This window comes from Lissotriton vulgaris, chromosome 3_1 (assembly GCF_964263255.1).
Source record: "Lissotriton vulgaris chromosome 3_1, aLisVul1.2, whole genome shotgun sequence".
Lineage (NCBI taxonomy): Eukaryota > Metazoa > Chordata > Amphibia > Caudata > Salamandridae > Lissotriton > Lissotriton vulgaris.
In genome coordinates this window covers 989,226,534-989,249,515 of record NC_141689.1, presented here as the reverse complement: position 1 = coordinate 989,249,515, position 22,982 = coordinate 989,226,534, and the positions used below count along the sequence as shown (strand labels likewise).

The 22,982-nt window shown below is 46.3% G+C and overlaps 1 protein-coding gene across 2 annotated transcripts in view; it reads right to left on the bottom strand.

The window, feature by feature from the left end:
• The window catches only part of KDM4C (lysine demethylase 4C), a 2,012,700-nt gene that overhangs the window by 124,960 nt on the left and 1,864,758 nt on the right, over positions 1-22,982 (bottom strand). For both annotated transcript variants that reach the window (XM_086961357.1, XM_086961358.1), the window contains one exon: positions 21,436-21,555. In XM_086961357.1, coding sequence (XP_086817483.1) covers positions 21,436-21,555 — 120 coding nt within the window. The remainder of the gene's footprint in view (positions 1-21,435; positions 21,556-22,982) is intronic.

The window sequence follows — 22,982 nt, the reverse complement described above, 5'->3', positions numbered from 1 at the left end:
ACCGGAAGAAGTATGACGGTAATGTTGCCACTGAGCAGCACGTCGGACTTGGAATCTGCCATGTCCCCCGCCAGAAAGGATTCCGTTGTGAAGTGGTGAAAGCGGATTGGGGACTGGAGGAAGCGCCGCTGCCCAATTGTGTTTGTTGAACTTTGGGGGCTATTCACTGACATTGCAGCACAGACATTTTCCCCACTTCTGTGCGATACTTACCAGGATCTTGCTGTTGCATGCTGGAACCTGTAGGCGCTGGGGCTCCAGCTGACCACAGGAAAGTATATGCAGTGTGACATCATCGTCGTGGGAGTGGCTGCAGTCCGTGGATGAGATGAAGGCTGGACATTTGAACCTTCGCTCACACCCCTTCTTCCTACACTTTCACCCGGCGCTGAAGAGGCTAAGAACGCCGAAATGCATCCGCCACCATGGGTGCCAGAACTCTACTCTGTGTGGGCAAGCTAATTAAAAGCTCTTCCGAAAACCTCCTCAAGTGTGGCCTTTTCTCTTTCTGTGAAGGAGTCTGTTCGAGATATTTACTAGCGTGGTCACCAGCGACGCGCACAAAAGGCTCCCGCTTTCTTCAGAGGCCCTGTTTTTGCTGGACTACTGCTCGCAGTCGTTTCTACTCCGGGATACCGGAATTCTACAGGGTCCCCACAGATCACCGGAAGAAGTATGACGGTAATGTTGCCACTGAGCAGCACGTCGGACTTGGAATCTGCCATGTCCCCCGCCAGAAAGGATTCCGTTGTGAAGTGGTGAAAGCGGATTGGGGACTGGAGGAAGCGCCGCTGCCCAATTGTGTTTGTTGAACTTTGGGGGCTATTCACTGACATTGCAGCACAGACATTTTCCCCACTTCGTTTGCGATACTTACCAGGATCTTGCTGTTGCATGCTGGAACCTGTAGGCGCTGGGGCTCCAGCTGACCACAGGAAAGTATATGCAGTGTGACATCATCGTCGTGGGAGTGGCTGCAGTCCGTGGATGAGATGAAGGCTGGACATTTGAACCTTCGCTCACACCCCTTCTTCCTACACTTTCACCCGGCGATGAAGAGGCTAAGAACGCCGAAATGCATCCGCCACCATGGGTGCCAGAACTCTACTCTGTGTGGGCAAGCTAATTAAAAGCGCTTCCGAAAACCTCCTCAAGTGTGGCCTTTTCTCTTTCTGTGAAGGAGTCTGTTCGAGATATTTACTAGCGTGGTCACCAGCGACGCGCACAAAAGGCTCCCGCTTTCTTCAGAGGCCCTGTTTTTGCTGGACTACTGCTCGCAGTCGTTTCTACTCCGGGATACCGGAATTCTACAGGGTCCCCACAGATCACCGGAAGAAGTATGACGGTAATGTTGCCACTGAGCAGCACGTCGGACTTGGAATCTGCCATGTCCCCCGCCAGAAAGGATTCCGTTGTGAAGTGGTGAAAGCGGATTGGGGACTGGAGGAAGCGCCGCTGCCCAATTGTGTTTGTTGAACTTTGGGGGCTATTCACTGACATTGCAGCACAGACATTTTCCCCACTTCGTTTGCGATACTTACCAGGATCTTGCTGTTGCATGCTGGAACCTGTAGGCGCTGGGGCTCCAGCTGACCACAGGAAAGTATATGCAGTGTGACATCATCGTCGTGGGAGTGGCTGCAGTCCGTGGATGAGATGAAGGCTGGACATTTGAACCTTCGCTCACACCCCTTCTTCCTACACTTTCACCCGGCGCTGAAGAGGCTAAGAACGCCGAAATGCATCCGCCACCATGGGTGCCAGAACTCTACTCTGTGTGGGCAAGCTAATTAAAAGCGCTTCCGAAAACCTCCTCAAGTGTGGCCTTTTCTCTTTCTGTGAAGGAGTCTGTTCGAGATATTTACTAGCGTGGTCACCAGCGACGCGCACAAAAGGCTCCCGCTTTCTTCAGAGGCCCTGTTTTTGCTGGACTACTGCTCGCAGTCGTTTCTACTCCGGGATACCGGAATTCTACAGGGTCCCCACAGATCACCGGAAGAAGTATGACGGTAATGTTGCCACTGAGCAGCACGTCGGACTTGGAATCTGCCATGTCCCCCGCCAGAAAGGATTCCGTTGTGAAGTGGTGAAAGCGGATTGGGGACTGGAGGAAGCGCCGCTGCCCAATTGTGTTTGTTGAACTTTGGGGGCTATTCACTGACATTGCAGCACAGACATTTTCCCCACTTCGTTTGCGATACTTACCAGGATCTTGCTGTTGCATGCTGGAACCTGTAGGCGCTGGGGCTCCAGCTGACCACAGGAAAGTATATGCAGTGTGACATCATCGTCGTGGGAGTGGCTGCAGTCCGTGGATGAGATGAAGGCTGGACATTTGAACCTTCGCTCACACCCCTTCTTCCTACACTTTCACCCGGCGATGAAGAGGCTAAGAACGCCGAAATGCATCCGCCACCATGGGTGCCAGAACTCTACTCTGTGTGGGCAAGCTAATTAAAAGCGTTTCCGAAAACCTCCTCAAGTGTGGCCTTTTCTCTTTCTGTGAAGGAGTCTGTTCGAGATATTTACTAGCGTGGTCACCAGCGACGCGCACAAAAGGCTCCCGCTTTCTTCAGAGGCCCTGTTTTTGCTGGACTACTGCTCGCAGTCGTTTCTACTCCGGGATACCGGAATTCTACAGGGTCCCCACAGATCACCGGAAGAAGTATGACGGTAATGTTGCCACTGAGCAGCACGTCGGACTTGGAATCTGCCATGTCCCCCGCCAGAAAGGATTCCGTTGTGAAGTGGTGAAAGCGGATTGGGGACTGGAGGAAGCGCCGCTGCCCAATTGTGTTTGTTGAACTTTGGGGGCTATTCACTGACATTGCAGCACAGACATTTTCCCCACTTCGTTTGCGATACTTACCAGGATCTTGCTGTTGCATGCTGGAACCTGTAGGCGCTGGGGCTCCAGCTGACCACAGGAAAGTATATGCAGTGTGACATCATCGTCGTGGGAGTGGCTGCAGTCCGTGGATGAGATGAAGGCTGGACATTTGAACCTTCGCTCACACCCCTTCTTCCTACACTTTCACCCGGCGCTGAAGAGGCTAAGAACGCCGAAATGCATCCGCCACCATGGGTGCCAGAACTCTACTCTGTGTGGGCAAGCTAATTAAAAGCGCTTCCGAAAACCTCCTCAAGTGTGGCCTTTTCTCTTTCTGTGAAGGAGTCTGTTCGAGATATTTACTAGCGTGGTCACCAGCGACGCGCACAAAAGGCTCCCGCTTTCTTCAGAGGCCCTGTTTTTGCTGGACTACTGCTCGCAGTCGTTTCTACTCCGGGATACCGGAATTCTACAGGGTCCCCACAGATCACCGGAAGAAGTATGACGGTAATGTTGCCACTGAGCAGCACGTCGGACTTGGAATCTGCCATGTCCCCCGCCAGAAAGGATTCCGTTGTGAAGTGGTGAAAGCGGATTGGGGACTGGAGGAAGCGCCGCTGCCCAATTGTGTTTGTTGAACTTTGGGGGCTATTCACTGACATTGCAGCACAGACATTTTCCCCACTTCGTTTGCGATACTTACCAGGATCTTGCTGTTGCATGCTGGAACCTGTAGGCGCTGGGGCTCCAGCTGACCACAGGAAAGTATATGCAGTGTGACATCATCGTCGTGGGAGTGGCTGCAGTCCGTGGATGAGATGAAGGCTGGACATTTGAACCTTCGCTCACACCCCTTCTTCCTACACTTTCACCCGGCGCTGAAGAGGCTAAGAACGCCGAAATGCATCCGCCACCATGGGTGCCAGAACTCTACTCTGTGTGGGCAAGCTAATTAAAAGCGCTTCCGAAAACCTCCTCAAGTGTGGCCTTTTCTCTTTCTGTGAAGGAGTCTGTTCGAGATATTTACTAGCGTGGTCACCAGCGACGCGCACAAAAGGCTCCCGCTTTCTTCAGAGGCCCTGTTTTTGCTGGACTACTGCTCGCAGTCGTTTCTACTCCGGGATACCGGAATTCTACAGGGTCCCCACAGATCACCGGAAGAAGTATGACGGTAATGTTGCCACTGAGCAGCACGTCGGACTTGGAATCTGCCATGTCCCCCGCCAGAAAGGATTCCGTTGTGAAGTGGTGAAAGCGGATTGGGGACTGGAGGAAGCGCCGCTGCCCAATTGTGTTTGTTGAACTTTGGGGGCTATTCACTGACATTGCAGCACAGACATTTTCCCCACTTCGTTTGCGATACTTACCAGGATCTTGCTGTTGCATGCTGGAACCTGTAGGCGCTGGGGCTCCAGCTGACCACAGGAAAGTATATGCAGTGTGACATCATCGTCGTGGGAGTGGCTGCAGTCCGTGGATGAGATGAAGGCTGGACATTTGAACCTTCGCTCACACCCCTTCTTCCTACACTTTCACCCGGCGATGAAGAGGCTAAGAACGCCGAAATGCATCCGCCACCATGGGTGCCAGAACTCTACTCTGTGTGGGCAAGCTAATTAAAAGCGTTTTCGAAAACCTCCTCAAGTGTGGCCTTTTCTCTTTCTGTGAAGGAGTCTGTTCGAGATATATATATATATATCATGCTCCAATTCCACCTTGGGAAGCACTTTCTGGCTGGTGCCGGTATGCGGCTGTGGACTCCGCAATAAATTATCGCTCCACAGATCAATGCAGATTGTTGAAATGCGTTTGTTGCTGAAATAATAAAAGTTCTTCAAGCGCCCCGTGAGTGCGGACTTTTCTTCAAAATTGGGGAAAGTGGAGCGATAATATATGTATGTGTGTATATATATATATATATATATTAATTGAAAAGCACAGATTTCAGGGACGTTATAGTTAGGCTGACGTTTCACTCGTACAAAACCAGAGGAAAGCGGCTGTTATAGGTAGCTGAACTTATTAAAACTTGCGAACCCGCAATGCACTGCTGAAGACGTCACATATTACATCCCTCATGACATGGTCAGTGACATCACTGCTGACATCTCAAATGACATCACTGATGAATTCGCTGATGACATCATGACATCATCCAGTGACTGAGTGTTTCTAAAAAGTTTAAGCATGTTATATATCAACTCCAAGGCACTCTAAGACTTCCAACAAATGGCGAAAAAGAATGCATGAACTCCTCTTCGTGGTAGGTTGAGACATCTTTATTACTCCCTTCTGCCTGCCATGATGCGTTTCGGCCGATGAGACGGCCTTGATCACATGCGGCTGGCTCAGCAAGAGACATTATTAAATTGCAACACCCACATCACGTGATAATAGACATAAAGGATATACTGTCGAATCAATACAATTAACTGCAAAAAAAAAAAAAAATACTAAAACTGTTACACATAATATCTCAGTTATGTAGCAGTATTGTAAATAGTATTTAAAGAACACATTCTGATAAAAATAGTGAAGAAAAGTGCTACTGCAGTGATAATGCTCACATACAAATAAATGCTTAAAATGCTAAATATTGAAACAAAATATCACTCCACAGTGCAGGTTGTCTAACAAGGCATAAAAAGGCATTTTAAAGAGATCATAATAGTAAAATACTACAAATATTAAAAACAAACCTGGCATGTCTTTAAATGTGAGGTACCCAACAATGCATGGCAACAGAGGAAAACATTAAGGGCAAATATAGAATTGCTGCATAAATGCAAAATCGTACAAAGAAGCCCCTTCTTTCATATATTGCCTCCAGATGATGTAAAGGGGTACCTGGATAGATTGTATTCACTAACACAATTTATAGGATGTGCAAAACTGCAGCTAAAGATAATAGATATAAATGTCAGTATATCCTAAAAAAAAGTGACCCCCCCTAGTGGCTGACCTAACTATTGATAAAAGCCTATTACTAAGTGTGCACAAATCGCCATAAAGTTCAAAAGTGCTGATAGTGTGCGAAAAATTGCCAAAATCTAAAAAGTATACAAAGGAAATACCATAGGCTACTAGGTCATGGGGAGGTGTGAGTAGACCAAATAAGTACATTGGTGTAAGGTGCAGGCAATACTGTAAAGAAAAAGTAATGCACGAGGTGAGCACTAATCCCAGTACAGGAAATATAAATATGTACAAAAAGACTGCTGCGCATCAATGTTGAATTTGAACTCTAATGAGGAGAGTTTGAATACACAAAGGTGTATCTATATTACAAGAAAGTATGGAGGTCCTCCGTGGTGTTCAATCCGAAGGGGCTTCTACTGTCCAGTTCTAAAATCATGCGGGTCTCCAGTTGCCTCAACATGCTTTCTCTATTGCCTTCCTGTTTGAATTTTGCGATGGCATCGATCACAAAGTACGAGAGACAGTTGAGATCGTTTGCATGGGTTGTGTTGAAGTGACAAGGCACTGGATAGGTGACATCGTTATTTACAATTGCTCTCATGTGCTGCAGGATTCGTGCATGCACTTGGAGTTTGGTGCTGCCCTCGTAATTGAGGCCACAGGTGCATGTAAGGACGTAAACCGCATATTTAGTGTAGCAGGTGTAATGCCCTCTAAGTTGTACAGGTATTGGACTGAAAGGAGTGTTATAGTGGGTCCTATTGGCTCCGAATTTGCAGGCCCTGCAAGAAGTACATTTGAAAAATCCTTTAATGGGTTGTAGACACATCCCTTCAGGAATGACTTCTGGGCTGCTTTTAACCAATTGATTTCTCATGGAAACAGCCCGCCTAAAGTTGATGGTGGGTGCAGTGGGGAGTCTAGGTGCCAGTACTGCATCAGTTTGAAGTATTGGCCAATTTTTGTTGACAATGGCCCTGAGCTGTTTGTGTTGCCGATTGAATGCGGTGATAAGGCGAGGTAAACTGTTGTCTTCTCCCTCTGTCTTATGCTCATTATCCTGTGTTCTTTTATGCAAGGCCAAAAGAGACTCCTTAGTCCTGAGAGCAGCCTTATCACATGCTTGTTGAAGGATAGCCTCACTGTATCCTCTAGCTCTGAATCTGGTCAGTGTCGGCTGGGCACATTTGATGTATTCCTCGTTGGTACTGCATATTCTCTTAAGCCTAAGGAGTTCCCCATATGGGATACTCCTAATGAGGTGGATGGGATGTGAGATACTCCTAATGAGGTGGGTGGGATGTGAGCTAGTGGCGTGTAGGGTGGCATTACCAGCAGATGGTTTCCTATATATATATAATCTAGACTCTAGCTGGTTGCCTGATACTTAAATGTTAGTGTCTAAGAATGCCACCTGCTCTAGACTTATGTGTGCGGTGAACCTAAGGTTGATGTTGTTATTATTCAGTTCAGCTATAAAATCTTCTGCACTGCCTTGGTCACCCTTCCATACCAGAAACACGTTGTCAATATATCTTAGCCAATGCACCACATGCTTTGGGCAAAGTACCCATGAGAACCTCCTCCTCCTCCCACCAGCCTACGTGACTGACTGACTGACTGACTGACTGACTGACACACACACTGACACACACACTGACACACACTGACACACACACACACACACACACACACACACACACACACACACACACACACACACACACACACACACACACACACACACACACACACACACACACACACACACACACACACACACACACACACACACACACACACACACACACACACACACACACACACACACACACACAGTATTGGAGAATGGGTTAGTGTGTGAATGTCTGAATGGATGATTTAGTGGGTGTGTGACTGACTGTATAAGTATGGGATTGAACGTGTCTTAGTGAATGCATGGGTGAATGTCTGTATCAGTCTGTCAGTTGGTGTATAAGTGGATGCATGGGTTGCTGAGTAGCTACATGAGTGTCTATATGGGTTAATGATTGGTTGTCTGAGTACCTGCATGGGTGCCAGAGTGTGTGTGTGTGGGTGGGTGGGGGTGTGTGACTCCCTGCATGGATGTGTGAGTAGTTGATTCACTGGGTGAATGGGTTCATAAGTGCGTGTGGGAGGGGCTGTATGAGTGAGAGTGTGCGTATGGCAGTATGAGTGAGAGTGGATATCTCAGTGGTATATGTGTAAATGTAAATTGATACTTGTATAGCGCACTACTCACCCGCAAGGGTCTCAAGGCGCTTGTACGAATACCGCTCTGGAACCCATCCTGGCTTTCCCTGTGAGGCGTCCACTCCTGGGCACCCCCAAGGTGGAGGCCAGGCCTCCTTAGCGTTGTGGGGGCTGTTGTGGAGATTAAGCAAGCTATTGCCCAGAGTTGCAGAGTGGGACCGAGGCGAGAATTATCAGGTCCGTGGAATTTTGAGCCCAAGACCTGCTGAGGCGGGGAATTGAACTCTGGTTCCGGGCTAGACTTCTGCATCAGGGTCTGCCGCTCTAATCCTTGAGCCACACTTCTCCTATGTGTGAGTTACTACATATGTGAAAGGCAGTACATGTCAGTATTGGAGTATGTAAGTGACGATATGTGAGTGAGGATTGTGAGAGTGCCTGTATGTATGAGTGTGTGTGCCTGTGTCAGTGACTGTATAAGAGAGTATGTATGTGTTAGTATCTGTATGAATAAGTGAGGTGGTGTGTGTATAACTGTATAGGTGAGTAAATGGCAATGTGACTGATGCTTTGTGTGACTGACTAGGTGTGCGAGTAACTCTATGGGTGAGTGGGAGTGTGTGTGTCTGTATGGGTATATGATTGCATATATCAGTGGCTGAACAGATGAGTGACTGCATGAACGAGTGGCTGTATAGGTGAGTGAGTGGATGTGTGTACACCTATGAATCAGAGAGTGGGTATGTACTAACTGGTATTGGTGTGTATGATTTCGAGAATGGTAGTCTATATTTTAGAGTGGGTTATCAAAGGTTATATTAGGGTGCATCAAATATTAATTGGATGATGTCATGAGTGATGTCATCCGTGATGTCACTGACCATGTCATGAGTGATGTAATATGTGGCTTCATCAGCTGTACATTGCGGAGGTGCAAGTTATAACAGACTAATTTCTCTGGTTTTGTACGAGTGAAATGTCAGCCTAACTATAACGTCCCTGAAACCTTTTTTTTGTGATTTCAATGTTTTTTAAATGCTAATACTAAATAGAACGTCCCTGAAAACTCCGCTTTTTTTCAGTGAATTTCTACGTTTTTTTATATGCTAATTTCTAACTACGCCTACATAGGTAGGACGTGCAAAAAGAGGAAGAAAGGCGCAGAAAGAAGCAACAGAAGTGCAGAAAGAGGAAAGAGAGGTGCAGAAAGTGGAAGAAAAAAGCAAGAGAAATGCAGAAAAAGGCAACAGAAGTCAATTAAGTGAAAGAAAGGTGGAGAAAAAACCAAGAGATGTACAGTAAGAACCAAAAGAGGTGCAGAAAGAGGCCTACTTTAACTGTACCTTACAACAGACTCACACAAAGTAGCATATTCACTAATCCTTCTCCCAAGATGACTTAAACCTCACTTTTCTCTGGAAGGTTCACTATTAATCGACTGCTCAGAATGTTAGGCCTACCAAATGTAAAAGAGCAATCCTAAGCATATCGCTGTTGTAAGTCTGACCAAGTTTGTGAAGGTATACATGCATGTCCAGTGGCGGCTGGTGACATTTGAAAGCAGTGGGGCGTAAAGGTTGGCCATGACTTTTAAGCCGTAAGCAAAGTGAGCAAGCGAAGCTAACAAAAGTGGGTACAGGTTGGGTCCTCCTCTCGAGAAAATTGGAAAAGGATTGGCAAGTGGTGAATTTTAAAGCAAAAGTATTCTGAAACAGACCCCCGGGCTGCCTGAATAGCACACCAAGTCTTTTTATGTGGGCAGGTGGGAGGCGGGGACAGAGGGCCAGAAGTCCCTTCTGGTATCTAATGCTACAAGCGGCCTCCAGCCCTCCCTTTAACAGACCAGCAGTGAGAGCACAAACCGCACTGGTGGTAACTGTGGACTCTGCAAACAGTGGCTGCAATCTCACAGCTGATGTAAAACACTCAAAGTCCTCAAGTCTTAAACTCCTGGAAACGAACGCAGCGCAAGATTAATGTCATTAAGCAAAAACAACAAACGTGAGATTAATGTCATTGAACAAACAAACAACACAGCAAGCGATTAATGTCACAACACAGCGGGTATTAACATCCTTAAAAAGACACTGAAACCCCTCTTCTATAGCACGGGCTGAGCAGGAAACAAAACGAGCATATTCCGTGGTGAGAGCACATGCTGCCACCCTTCACTTTTCAATGTGATACAAACTCGCAGCACCAGTGGTTTCGGGTCCACTCACTATAGTGCAATGCCCACCACACTGCGAGCCTGCTTTGTGCTCCCGCTCACTCAGCACCACGGTTTGAGAGACAACTTAGTGCTCGGCAATACCCCAGTCCCCAAACGCTCGCGCAACAGGTGAGTATGCACACTTTTCAACTCACACTGCCATGAAATGTTTAATACAGTGCTTCAGTAACTTCATAGCGCTATTGCTGTGATATAGCGGTGGGTCAAATTAGTTTTTGAGCAAGTTAAAGTCTGCATCCAATCCTGCATGAAATGAGGAAACTCTATCCATGTAAAGATACGTTTTAGAAACATAATTTCTCCCAAAATTAGTTTTAGTGCTCTTAAAAACATAATTTCTCCCAAAATTAGTTTTAGTGCTCTTAAAAAGTGGAAGGTAGAGGTTCGCCTAACCTTCTTTATTCCTGTAAAGAGTAAAATAAATGCTTATTTCCAGTGCTTCCAAAAGACGTTTGGGAGATGGTATTACACACAAATTAAGTCTTCCAGCACCCACACCCAGAACCAGAAGTACCCAAAACACACACACACTCACTCTTTATTCTTCACGACTTCCTGATACATTCGACACCACCAGTTCTATACGTGGTCACAATACTAGTGAGCAATAGAGCAAGCCAAGGCCCACTCGAGCTGAAGTCACTCAGGACTGAAAGCGGAGGTCCTTTACCAAAAGCTGCTGGACCACAGAGGAAGTGAAAAACACCAGACCTCCGGGCAGCAGGCGCGAGCGGATGATGAAAGAAAGGTCAGGGATTAGGTCAGATTTCAATAATGCGAGGACAGATTTAATTTCTCCTGTTTCTGATCTTCAAAGAGGCGTGGTCTACAGGTGCTGGCGGGGTGTTTTTTTTACTGCTGCTTATACAGTGCATGACAGGCAGTTTGTGGTCCTTTGACCTTGCTTCCCTTGAATACCAGGGTATCTCTCTCTCTCTCTCTCTCTCCCCACAGGTTAACTTTTTTAAAGTCCTGAAGTTGCATTAGCGCTAATATGTCGAATAGGGAAACTTGGGATTTCCAGACCGGCCACGATTTCAGAAACGCCAGAAGGACTGGGGTAGAGTCAAGCATGGCCCTTGGTCTGCCTTAGTTCTCTTCACAGTACAGAGGCCGAGGGCCATCAATCCCAGTCCACTCAGTCTCAGAACAGGAAAAACATGCGTTCTCACAGGACGGGGAGGGTGTTGTTGACATTCAGTGTACTGTTAGATCGCTAAAAGTAACACTGCACCGGCCATAGATGGACCGTTCCTCGCTCCATCCGAGGACTCCGATGGCTGCAACAGGATGCATGCAACATAATACATATGTATTTAAGTGCCCCTCGAGCTATGCAAGCCCCTTGCATTTCCTCTGCAGTCACGCCTTCCTGTGACCTCCCCCCCCATCCCCCGCTGCGCAAAGTCGCTGCATGGGTCCCAGTAATGTGTATTAAAAAAATGCATTCGGAGCAAGCAAAATGTGCATTTCCTTCATTGTTATACCGTGCTAAGAGGCGATGACGCACATAGCTCACGGCAACAGGCCCCCGGAGAAAATGACGACAGCCTAATTGCACTCGAACATTGTACGTATGCCCTCCAAAATCCGAGCATGCAATGCGTAACTACCTGGCTAAGAAGGTTAGATTTGCTTGTGGCGTTACATGTGAAATGGGGCCCTTTGCACTTGGCAGCTATAAACTGCTCCCGACATAGTGTCTAAATAATATTAGGTGCACTTCCAACGAAGTAAATATTTATTTAAAAACCAACCAACGCCGAAAGCACTCTGTGACTGCAAAGTAAACAGTACTTCCCCACACAAGGCGGTTCACACAACGGCATCCGCGACGTTTAATTTTCACCTGCAGGAATATTTCTCACTGCCCAGGCCTCTCGCGCACAAGTGACTCAGGGCAGGGCACGGCGCTGTGACCCCCCTCCCCCCTCTGCTTCCTGGCATCCTCCAGGCCGGGGGCCCTCACTGTGTGCGCTGTTGATGGTGTGCAATGCACATTTGACATGTCACATCCTGTCTGTAAATGTAAGATGTATTACAATGCCTGAATGTATGAATGCCAAGCGACAGAGCTCCGGAGACGGTGGGGCTAGTCTACATATAGCTATGCAGTTACGGGCGGGTGAGGGGGAGGGGGGGGGGGGACGGGAGTGTTGTGCGGGCCGGAGGACAGAGTGGGTAATAAAATAAAGAAAACTAAACTTACCTTCCTCAGTCCGGACCTCCGCTCCTTCTCCACACCCCGGATCAGATCACGCGCTGCGCCGTCGCCTCAGAAGTTCCATCATTTTGACTTTGAATTAAATGCACCAGGCTGCGCGGTAAAAGTCTCAGCCAATCCAGTCGCTGCATTAGCAGCACCAGTGCGCCAGGATTGGCTAAGAGCAGGGTTAGTGCCTGCCCATATGAGACCCAGGGGGCCGGGGTCTCTCGCACTCTGAGTCGCTGTTGGGGAGGGAGGGGAATGTAATGTACAAGGTTCGCATGCGCAGGCAAGTCCAAAAAATGAGTCGCCAAACATTGGCATGCGCACACTGCAGCTGCGCTGTTTCTGCAGCCTGCTGTGCTGCGCTGTCAATCACTGCCGCAGCCCCGCCCCCACACCATCTGCGATGTCGGACTTGTCCCGGTAAACTGAGCTAGGGGTTGCCGCAGAGAGTTTGCTCACGCTCCGATTTATAATATACATTTTTAATCCTTCCTCAGCGTGACGGTCGTCCATGCCAAGTGGGGCAACGCCCCAACGCCCCCAATGGATGCACCGCCACTGTGCGTGTCTCTGCTTTTACCCAGTGACATATTACATAAAAATAAACATACAAATACTTGTATACCTGTGTTTCAAACAGCATAATCTGTAAATATGTGTACAAAAAGGTGTATGCATTTCTTTCTGCTCATAATACAGGGCACATGAGTATTTAATAGTATATTTGAGGGGCTCTATAACACCTATATACATAAGACATGCCTGCCAGTGCAACCGAATGACAGAGCAGAACAAAGAAGATTTGACCACCTATAGGAGAAGCTACCCGCTTTTAAGGTACCATCTTCAGAAGCTTAACACATGTGAGAATACATGTACATGTAGACACATACCTCAGTCACGTCAGTACGCAGACCTTTAAACTTGACAGCTTGCACTTCCCATTTGAAAAACAGAAACAGGCGAGAGAAGTACTAGAAAGAAACAAGAGAATTGCAGAAAAAAACAAGAGAGGTGCAGAAAGAGTAAAAAATGTGCAGAGAGGCAAGGGAATTGCAGAAAGAGGTAAGAGAATTGCAGAAAGAGGCAAGAGAATTGCCGAAAGAGGCAAGAGTAGTGTAGAAAGAGGCAAGAGAAGTGCAGAAAGAGGCAAGAGAAGTGCAGAAGGAGGCAAGAGAAGTGTAGAAAGAGGCAAGAGCAGTGCAGAAAGAGGGAAGAGGGATGCAGCAAGAAAACAGAAAGAGGCAATAGGGGCATAGAAAGAGGCAAGAGAGGTACAGAAAGAAGTAAGCGAAGTGCAGAAAGAGGCAAGAGTTGCATAAACAGGAAAAAGGGGTGCAGAAAGAAGCAAGATCAGTGCAGAAAGAACTAACAGAGGTACAGACGGAGGCAAGAGGGGTCCAGAAAGAGGCAAGAGGGGCGCAGAAAGGAGCAAGAGCAGTGCAGAAAGAACCAACAGAGGTGCAGAAACAGATACGAGAAGCGCAGAAAGAGGTAAGAGTTGCAGAAAGAAGCAAAAGAGGTGCAGAAGGGGGCATGATAATTGCAGAGAGGCAAGAGAGGTACAGAAAGGCAAAAGGGGTGCAGAAAGAGGCAAAAGGGGTGCAGAAAGAAGCAAGAGAAGTGCAGAAAGAAGGAACAGAGGTGCAGAATGAGGCAGGAGAAGTGAATAAAAAGAGGTAAGAGAGTTGCAGAAACAGGCAAAAGAGGTGCATAAAAGCAAGAGCAGTGCAGAAAGAAACAACAGAGGTGCAGAAGGAGGCAAGAGGGATGCAGACATTTGCAAGAGAGATGCAGAAAGAAGCAAGAGCAATGCAGAACGAAACAGAGGTACAGAAAGAGGCAAAAGAGGTGCAGAAAGAGGGAAGAAATGTGTAGAAAAAGAAAAGTGCATAAGGAAGCAACAGAGGTGCAGAAAGAGGCATGAGGGGTGCAGAAAGAGGCAAGAAAGTTGCAGAAACAGGCAAGAGAAGTACAGAAAGAGGCAACAGAAGTGCTGAAAGAAGCAACAAAGGTTCAGAAAGAAGCAAGAGAAATAATGAGAGACAAGAAAGTTGCAGAAAGAAACAAGGGGTGCAGAAAAAAGCAAGAGAAGTGCAGAAAGAGGAAAGTGAGGTACAGAAAAAGGCACGAGAGGTGCAGAAAGAGGCAAGACAACTGAACAAAGAGGCAAGAATGCAGAAAGAAGCAAGATGGGTGCAGAAAGAGGCAAGAGAAGTATAGAAAGAAGCAAAAGAGGTGCAGAAAGAGGCAAGATAAGTGCAGATACAGTCAACAGAGGTGCAGATAGAGGGAAGATGGGTGCAGGAAGAGGAGTGTAGAAAGAAGCAAGAGAGGTGCAGAATCAGGCAAGAGAAGTGCACAAAGAGGCAAGAGAGGTTTGGAGAGAGTCAAGAGAGGTGCGGAAAGAGGGTGCAGAAAGAGGCGTGATAAGTGTAGAAGGAAGCAACAGATGTGCAGAAAGTAGCAAGAGCGGTCCAGAAAGAAGGGAGGTGCAGAAAGCAGAGGAGATGTGCAGAAAGAGACAAGAAAAGTGCAGAAAAAGGAAGAAAGGTGCAGAAAGAAGCAAGAGCAATGCAGAAAGAGGGAAGAGTAGTGCAGAAACAAGCAATAGTGGTTTGCACACCATTAGTACCAATTTAACACCCACATTTAGCAATAAGAGGTGACCATTCTAGGTTTGCAAAGGGCCTTCCATCACGCTATAACACTTGTTGCTGCATTTTTGGTAACGTTTGAGCAGTTTTCAATTTATGCTGGGAAGGGACTCTAATCAATTTCTCACAAGAGCAAATGATCCGAATTATTTTAAAAGAGTTAGGTTTAAGACTGCCAGGGCGGTAGTGCGCATATGGAATCTAATTTTGATCATTGGTAAGACTTCTTTTTTTCATTCCAAGTTGTCACTGTGGGGCAATCCGGGATTACCTGGAATCTTTAGTGACAAAGCAGGATGTTTATGGGCTAAATATGATATAAATACGCTAGGGGATCTGTATAGTACGACGGGCCTTATACATTTTGAAACACTTAAACTTCTTTATAAGTTGCCCGAACAAATGCGGTTTAAGTATATACAAATACGAGATTTTTTTGATACGGAAAATCAACCTGATAGAAGTGTCTGACTTAGATATATGGACTTGTCTATATACGTACAAGACTAAATCTCTGATTAGCATAGGCCATAAGTGTCTTAGTCAATATAAAGTGGATGACTGCCCTAAACTTGCTGCGAAATGGTCAACAAGACTGGGGGTAAATATAACTGCACATAATATTTCTACTTCATTTAGCAATATTACCAAAGTGGTACAATCCTCTAGCTTAAGGCTTCAGTTATATAAAACAGTATGCCACTTATACTACACCCCGCAACGAATTTCAAAATGGTCCCGAAATAATATATCAAGTGACCGTACTACATCCCCTAAATGCGGTCTGGTGGCAACAGACCTTGACCACATGCTATTCTCCTGCCCAGTACTGTCTGAGTTCTGGATTGCAATAGAAAACATTTTAAATCAGAAAAAAAGTGATCTCTACTCCAATAGCAGCAACAATGGTACTTTTGGGCATGCAACCATCTATTGGAATATACAGAGATCTATTAATTATCTTGGTCTCATGCGCTAGATTGGTTATAGCTAGGGCATGGATATCCTCAAAGCCACGCATATAATGGAATGGTGGTCACTTGTAAACGAAATATATGATATGGAGTCTTCTTTAGCCAGAATAAAAGGAGGTCAATTAATGAGAAAAATCGATAAAATATGGGGAACTTTCTTTTCAAATTAAAATCAAACCCAGCATTCATTTCTTTTTTCCATTGCTTACTGAATGCTGAGCTGTCAAGATAGTTATGACCAAAAAAAAAATACCTCTTGTTGTATTATTCTGTACTGTGTCCATATGTCTATTTCTAATTTAGTTTGTAACTAGATTTAACGATATGTCATTTTGTATTGTGATTAATTTCCTTTCTTATTTTTTTGGGCGATTTGTTTATGTGAAAATTGGCACTCCATATGTCTTGTTGGCTTGTGTTGTCAATAAAAAGAATTAAAAAAAAAAGTTTGAGCTAGAAACAATGTTTTTTTTGTTCAAATCTACAGATTATGCAGCAAATGATGGATTATGTGGCAAATGCGCAAAATTGTGCGAAATTCGATGCACCCAAGCAGTCGCATGATTCCAATGGCCCTGCTCATACCTCTGACTAGGTCCAGAAGTGCTCCTCAGAGGTTTCTTCTTTTTTTTTGTCTCATTGAGTTTATAGTTAAGCTTCTATGGAAACGAGGAACACTAAACCTGAGGTTACCACTCCAGAACACAGAATACCATACCATATAATTACACTCAATAGCACACAATCCCACTCTACATAATTCCTAAACACTAAATTCCACATACTTTCTATCCACAGTTTCACTGCACAACATACCACATAATTTCACTACACACAACGTGCATCCACTCCACTCCAAAAAACATGATGCAAATGAGAGACCTATTACATTGCAAATGCTTCTTTAACGAGTAGTCGCATTTGCAGAGTGGTGGAGAAAGGGGACTGGGTCTCCGACCAGCATTCAGTAATTCCACTGCATAGGACTTACAGGAGGTACAAAGAGGGCTTCTTGGCCCCCAAAGTCCCTCATGAGGAAAGTGGACTTCATCCCCCAACCAGTAGTGTGTCAGGAGGCACGTTTGCAGAGTGGTGGAGAAAGGGGGGCGTGACCTCCAAAGACCTCTTAGCAATCCCACTGTGTGGGACTTACTGGCAGTAACAGGAGGGGTAGTTGGTCCCCAAGGACATCCTTAGGTACCGATTACCACTCCTCTTACCTCCAGTAAGTCCCACACAGCAGGACTGCTACGTTCTCGTAGCAGGCCACGCCCCCTTTGCCCATAGTCTACAAACGCCCTCCCTGGCACGCTCTTGGATGGGGATTCAAGTCCCCTTCGCTGCTTGGGGCCCTTAGGGGCCAACTAGCCTACCTGTTACCTCCAGTAATCCCCACACAGTGTGATTGATGAGAGGTGGACACAGGCCATGTCCCCTTTCTCCACCATTCGGCAAACGCACCTCCTGGCGCGCTCTTGGTTGGGGGATGAAGTGCCCTTGCCTCCTGAGGGTCCCTGTGGGCCAACTAGCCCTCCTGTTTCCATTAGTAAGCCCCACACAGCTGGATTGATGAGAGTAGTCAGAGGCCACGCCCCCTTTTACACCACACTGAAAAAACACCTCCTGGTGCACTGCTGCTTGGGGGATGAAGTCCACTTTAATCCTGAGGTACTCAGGACACAAGAGGACCTCATCATCCCACCAGCAGTGCACCAAGAAGCGCATTTGCAAAGTGGTGTAAAAAGGCGCTTGGCCTCAGACCACCTCTTAGCAATCCCACTGTGTGCGGCTTACTGGAGGTACCTGGTGACCTAGTTGGAACCTAAGGACCCTTAGGATTCAAGGGGACTTAATCCCCCAACCCAGAACACACCAGCAGGAATGTTTCCATAGTGGTGCAGGGAAGGGGCAGGGCCTCTGGCAAGATGCCAGCTTTACCTGGAGTAGAGTGGTGTGGCTCACTGGTTAGAGGCGGCAGACCCGGAAGCAGAGGACGGCCTGGGACCAGGGTTCAATCCCGACGCAGCAGGGTAGTGAACCAGGGTCAGCGGACTTGATAATTCTCGCCTCAGTGCCTACTCTAACCAAGGATCACACTCGGCAACACTGGGCATTAGCTTGCCTCATCTCCACAACGGCCCCCCACAAACGCCGGGGATGCCTGGTTTCACCTTGGAGATACCCAGGAGGGAACATCTCACAGGGAAAGCCAGGACGGGTTCCCCAGCGGTCTATAGCGCCATGACGCCTCCGGGTAGCAGTGCGCTTTACAAGAAACACACATTTACCTTTTTTTTTCTTCTTTGTAGAAGGGGGACCCGGGGAGGTGGCGGTCCCCGGGGCATGGTGGGGGCCCACGAGGCTCCCCACCGATAAGAAACAATACGCTGGGGATGTGGCGATCCCCAGGGGCAGCGTGTGGAGCCGGAGCTCCCCCCACACACTTTTCATTTAAAGCCTCAGGGAGGTGCGGTCCCCGGGGCTGTGGGGGGCTATGTGCCCCCTGCATATTATTAACAACCCCCCAGGGAGGTGGTGGTCCCCCGGGGCTTTGGGAGCCCCCAAAAGCCCCCTACATAATAATTAAGGATTGCCCCCAGGACCTGGCCCACCCGGGGTCTTAAAAATGCCCGGAGGAGAAAGCAAGTTTGAAGCTGGGGAGGACTGCAGCTCACTAGTGCCCCCCAGATCAGTGAGCCAAGTATACTCCATGGATGGTGGGGCAAGAGCACTCAAAGAAATCTGCCAGACAGCCTCCTCTCTGCCTGCAAAATGAGGATTTTCCCACAGGGAAACTAGATAGAGGCTGAATCTGATCCGAATTAGAGGGATCCACAATGAGCGGTGCCGATGACGCTGCACTCAACGCGGTCCGGTGTTATCGTAGTGGCGACTCGAAGTCGGAAATGGCAATGAGATCCACATCAAGTTGGGCTACTGACGCCGCAGGCTGAAGAGGTACCGATGCCGAAGGTGTGAACCCCGGAGGGCTGTGCACCAGCGCCGTGTCAAATCTGCTAACGGATTCAGGGGGCTCAATTTGACCGAAGCCGCCGGGGAGGATTCAGCTGGGGCACTCCCTTCTTCTTTGGGGCTGTAAAGTGCACCAGAGGAAGTCAAAGGAACGAAGACCTGTAGAAGCGAAAGATAATATTCTTTCATTTGGTCCAAGCTTGCCCCGGATCCAGAGTTTTCAGGGAGGCGCAGGGTCGCCAGAAAGGTCTCTGTAATCAGGAGGTGCGAGGTGACGTCCAACGTACACTTAGTCCATAGGGTCTTTGGCGTTTTCTGTGAAAGCGATGGCTCTTCTCCCGAGCAACTCCTTGACCTGTCTCTCGGCTTCAGGGAAGATAAACGACGCTGCGGTTTATCTGAAAGCCGCACCGAGAGGAGTTTCATTTGGCGTTTCTTCAACGCCTTCGGACGGAGATGTGGAGAGGAGCTGCAGTCAACGGAATCGTGGTGCTCACCCAGACATCATATGCAGACGGTATGTGGATCAGTGATCGACATCTTTCTTTCACAAGAAGGACAGGGCTTAAACCCAGATTATATCATATCGTCACACTGTTCCAGAGGTAGAAAATAGGAAGGGGCCAATAACGGCAAGAAGACCGCTCCGGATCCACGTTGCAAGTGCGGCAAAGTAGGAACTGACGTAGGCGCCTCAGCAGAGGAGTTATATAGATTCGCTTACAGCCGAGGATGACGTTGCTGCGGAGTCGCTAGACTCCCTCTGCCGGCGTGCAGGAGTACTGTTGGGAAAAGAGTTTCTGGATCCCGTCTGGCACCTGGGGAAGATTCTAAAGTAAGCAATCTGTGGCTAGATGTCTCTATCAGATACAAAAGACAGACATCATGAGGGTCCATAACCCACATCAGCTTCCTGCAGGTGTGATACAGTTCGAAGCCTGTAGTTTTGGGGAAACATCCTCTAGCACACTGTCACTGACAAATTATTTTGTAAGCTTGTGAAAAACCGACAGCTTGGGAGCACAGCTCTGAATCCACATTAAATGGCATGGAAAAAAGGAACTAACATCAGTGCGTAGGAGTGGTGCATATAGAAGGCTCTGAGCCGTCACTTCAGGCGGCAAGGTAAGGTCGCCATGAGTCTGATTACGTCACCTTCCAGTACCTGGGAGCAATGACTGGAAAAACTTTCCAGATTAGGTCTGGTACATGGAGAAACCAAAATGTGAGAAATCTGCAGCTAGAAGGTCACTGCAATCCTGAATCAGCTCAGAACTATAAACAGTTCAAAACAAATCTTGCAAAAACCCCGCAATCTTCAGAAACCTGCACCAGAAGACGCGCTTTGATCTACATTTAATTACATACTGAGTCCAGTGCACGAGTGTCCAGCTTCATAGACATAATAAACAGTCGTATGTAGAGTGTGCCCAATACAGATGTAATATTCACTCTATTATGTCTAAGATGCAGTCATAATATATTGGCTTAGTTAACAGCACAACTATTTTACAAAGATTTTGGCACCTCCACTCTGTACTACCCACTACAAGCCACAAGCAAATCAAGTACAACAAAGTCAACATATGAAATTCAACTCATACCTCACCAGTTTAGCATGCATTACTGAAGGCTTATTCAGCTACATTTGGTCCAGCCACCGGCATTTGGGTATCCACAATATCACAATCTTCCGTTTTTCGGGCATAATATGAGCCATAAGTTCTTCAGCACATTACACATTGGGCAAAATGTTACTGTGAACTATGGTCTACAGGCAGCAGCAAATATAGAGCCACACAGTGAGCCAGATAGCAGACTGGTTCTTTCCCGGCTACGGGTTTTCAATTAATTTTGCTTATATGAAAATGTGTTTTGCCCGAGAATAGTTTAAATACAGTAGATTTCAAAGAAGTCCTATTTACTGTATTCCCCTCATCATCATGCCACAGGTAAAAAGATGTTTCAAGTAAACAATGCTTTTCTTGCCTAAAGCTACTGAATTTTTTTTTATTTGTTTAAAACATCCGGTTTATTGTCAATTAGTTTTCCTGGATATACAAGAAGTTAACATTTGCAATATATCTGCTGCTGCTGTTTTAGCAGTTAATGTAACTGACTCCACTAGTTAACTCCAGGAAGAAGCAAGGAACCCTAAAACAGTGAAACAGTCATGAGAACAAAATGTACAAATACTTCCCCATATGGCTGGCAGCAAGAAAGAGGGTGAGCATGTGAAATGTATGCCTAACAATACCAGTAATTGGTATACTGCCCAACACAAAGTAGCCGGCAGTTTTGACAATATTTAAACAATTATTAGGATGTATGGGATTAGCTACTGTTAAAAAAAAGTAATATGTATATATGCTATGGAGAACTTCCTCCACAAAACTATATAATAACACATAAGAGCAACATACCTGATACATTTGAACTGCATTGTTTCCAAGATATTTTGCACCATACAGAACTCCGTCTGGCCACTTCACCTGCACAACCTCTCCTTTTGCAGGAGGACCTTGCTTTAGACAGTCTCTGCTCTATAGAAATACAAACACATGTAGTGGATGTCAACAAAACACATCTGAAATACGTGATAAAGGATGAGATGTAGGTCTATAAAGTAGTCAGAAGATATATTTGTAATCCAAAAATTGACTAGCCAGAAGTTAATAACTCACCTGTTTTGAATTAATCTATTTTATGTTGCTAGTCTAAATACTACACATTTATACTTCTTTTAAAAGAACCTGATATTGTTTAAAAAAAAAGTCTCAACAAAAGTAACTGTAGCCATAATGCATGTGTACCAGGAATTAATCAAAAAGGAGAGCACTGGAATGTCCGAACACATATTCATAATCCATTAACTGCAGAAACTAATTATCTTAATGGTAGAGGATCCCTAGAAGTGAATGTTGCTGGCATAACTCTTAAACTGGATTCAAAACATGGAGTTTCTTCCAGGGCTTTCAATGTAAAACACTGCACTAGTGACATCAGAGACGATCTTCCGAGCCTTGCCTGTTGCACAAAACTTTATAACTAGGTCAAGATTAAGGCTTTATCCTGATCATCCTAGAAGAAAGCTGTGGAAACGGCAATCTTTTAGAAGACTAAAACAAAGCAAGGAGATGGTTTGAGCTGGGACAGGGTAGCATAAGGAACTAAATCTCAGAAGAATTTTTGCTTTTTTTTTTTTAATACAACCAAGGGAACAGTGGATTTTAACTAAATGCGCAATCTGGTCAACTACCCTTAGAGGACTGAATCAATGAATGAAACCTTAATACAATGCACACTAAGGTTTACATCAATTTATTTGAATTGGACAGTTTTTTGGTCTATTTTAAAGGGGATGAAATAATATAGTGTTATAATGCTTCCAGAACATGTTCACAACCCGTGAACAGGGCTTTCTGAAAGCAATACCTACTGCAAGTGCATCAGTGGTTAATGAAACTCAAACACAGCTGTGACGTACTAGTTACAGCGCATCTCCTGCGTCACTCAGTTGACTGTTGGCTGCCATTCCAAGTTTCAAAGTGGTCATGCCACTGTTTTAAAAGAAAAGTGTAATTCTGATCCTTTAGAAGAAAGCCGATAAGCACTCTATAGTGAATCAGAGAGGCTTATTGCACATGTGCCTTCAAAGAGAATAGCCGACAAAACAAACCGTCACATTGCCTGCTTCCTCATTCTGCACGGAAAAGGGAAAATCTGTTAGGAATTGACAAAGCCTTGTGGTTCTGGCAAACTCTCAGTGAAAAACATCTCAGTGAGTAATTGATAGTTAGCCACCTGTAGTTCTATATGTTATGGATGACTTTCATTGTAAGATCTAGCATGGATACCAGATTCCCAAGCTGAGTATTCACTGCAACGGCGTAACAATAGTGGGAAATAAAAGCTGATAACCGCTGGTTGCTACGTCATCAAGTAATTCCAGATTTGAGTGACTGGGGCT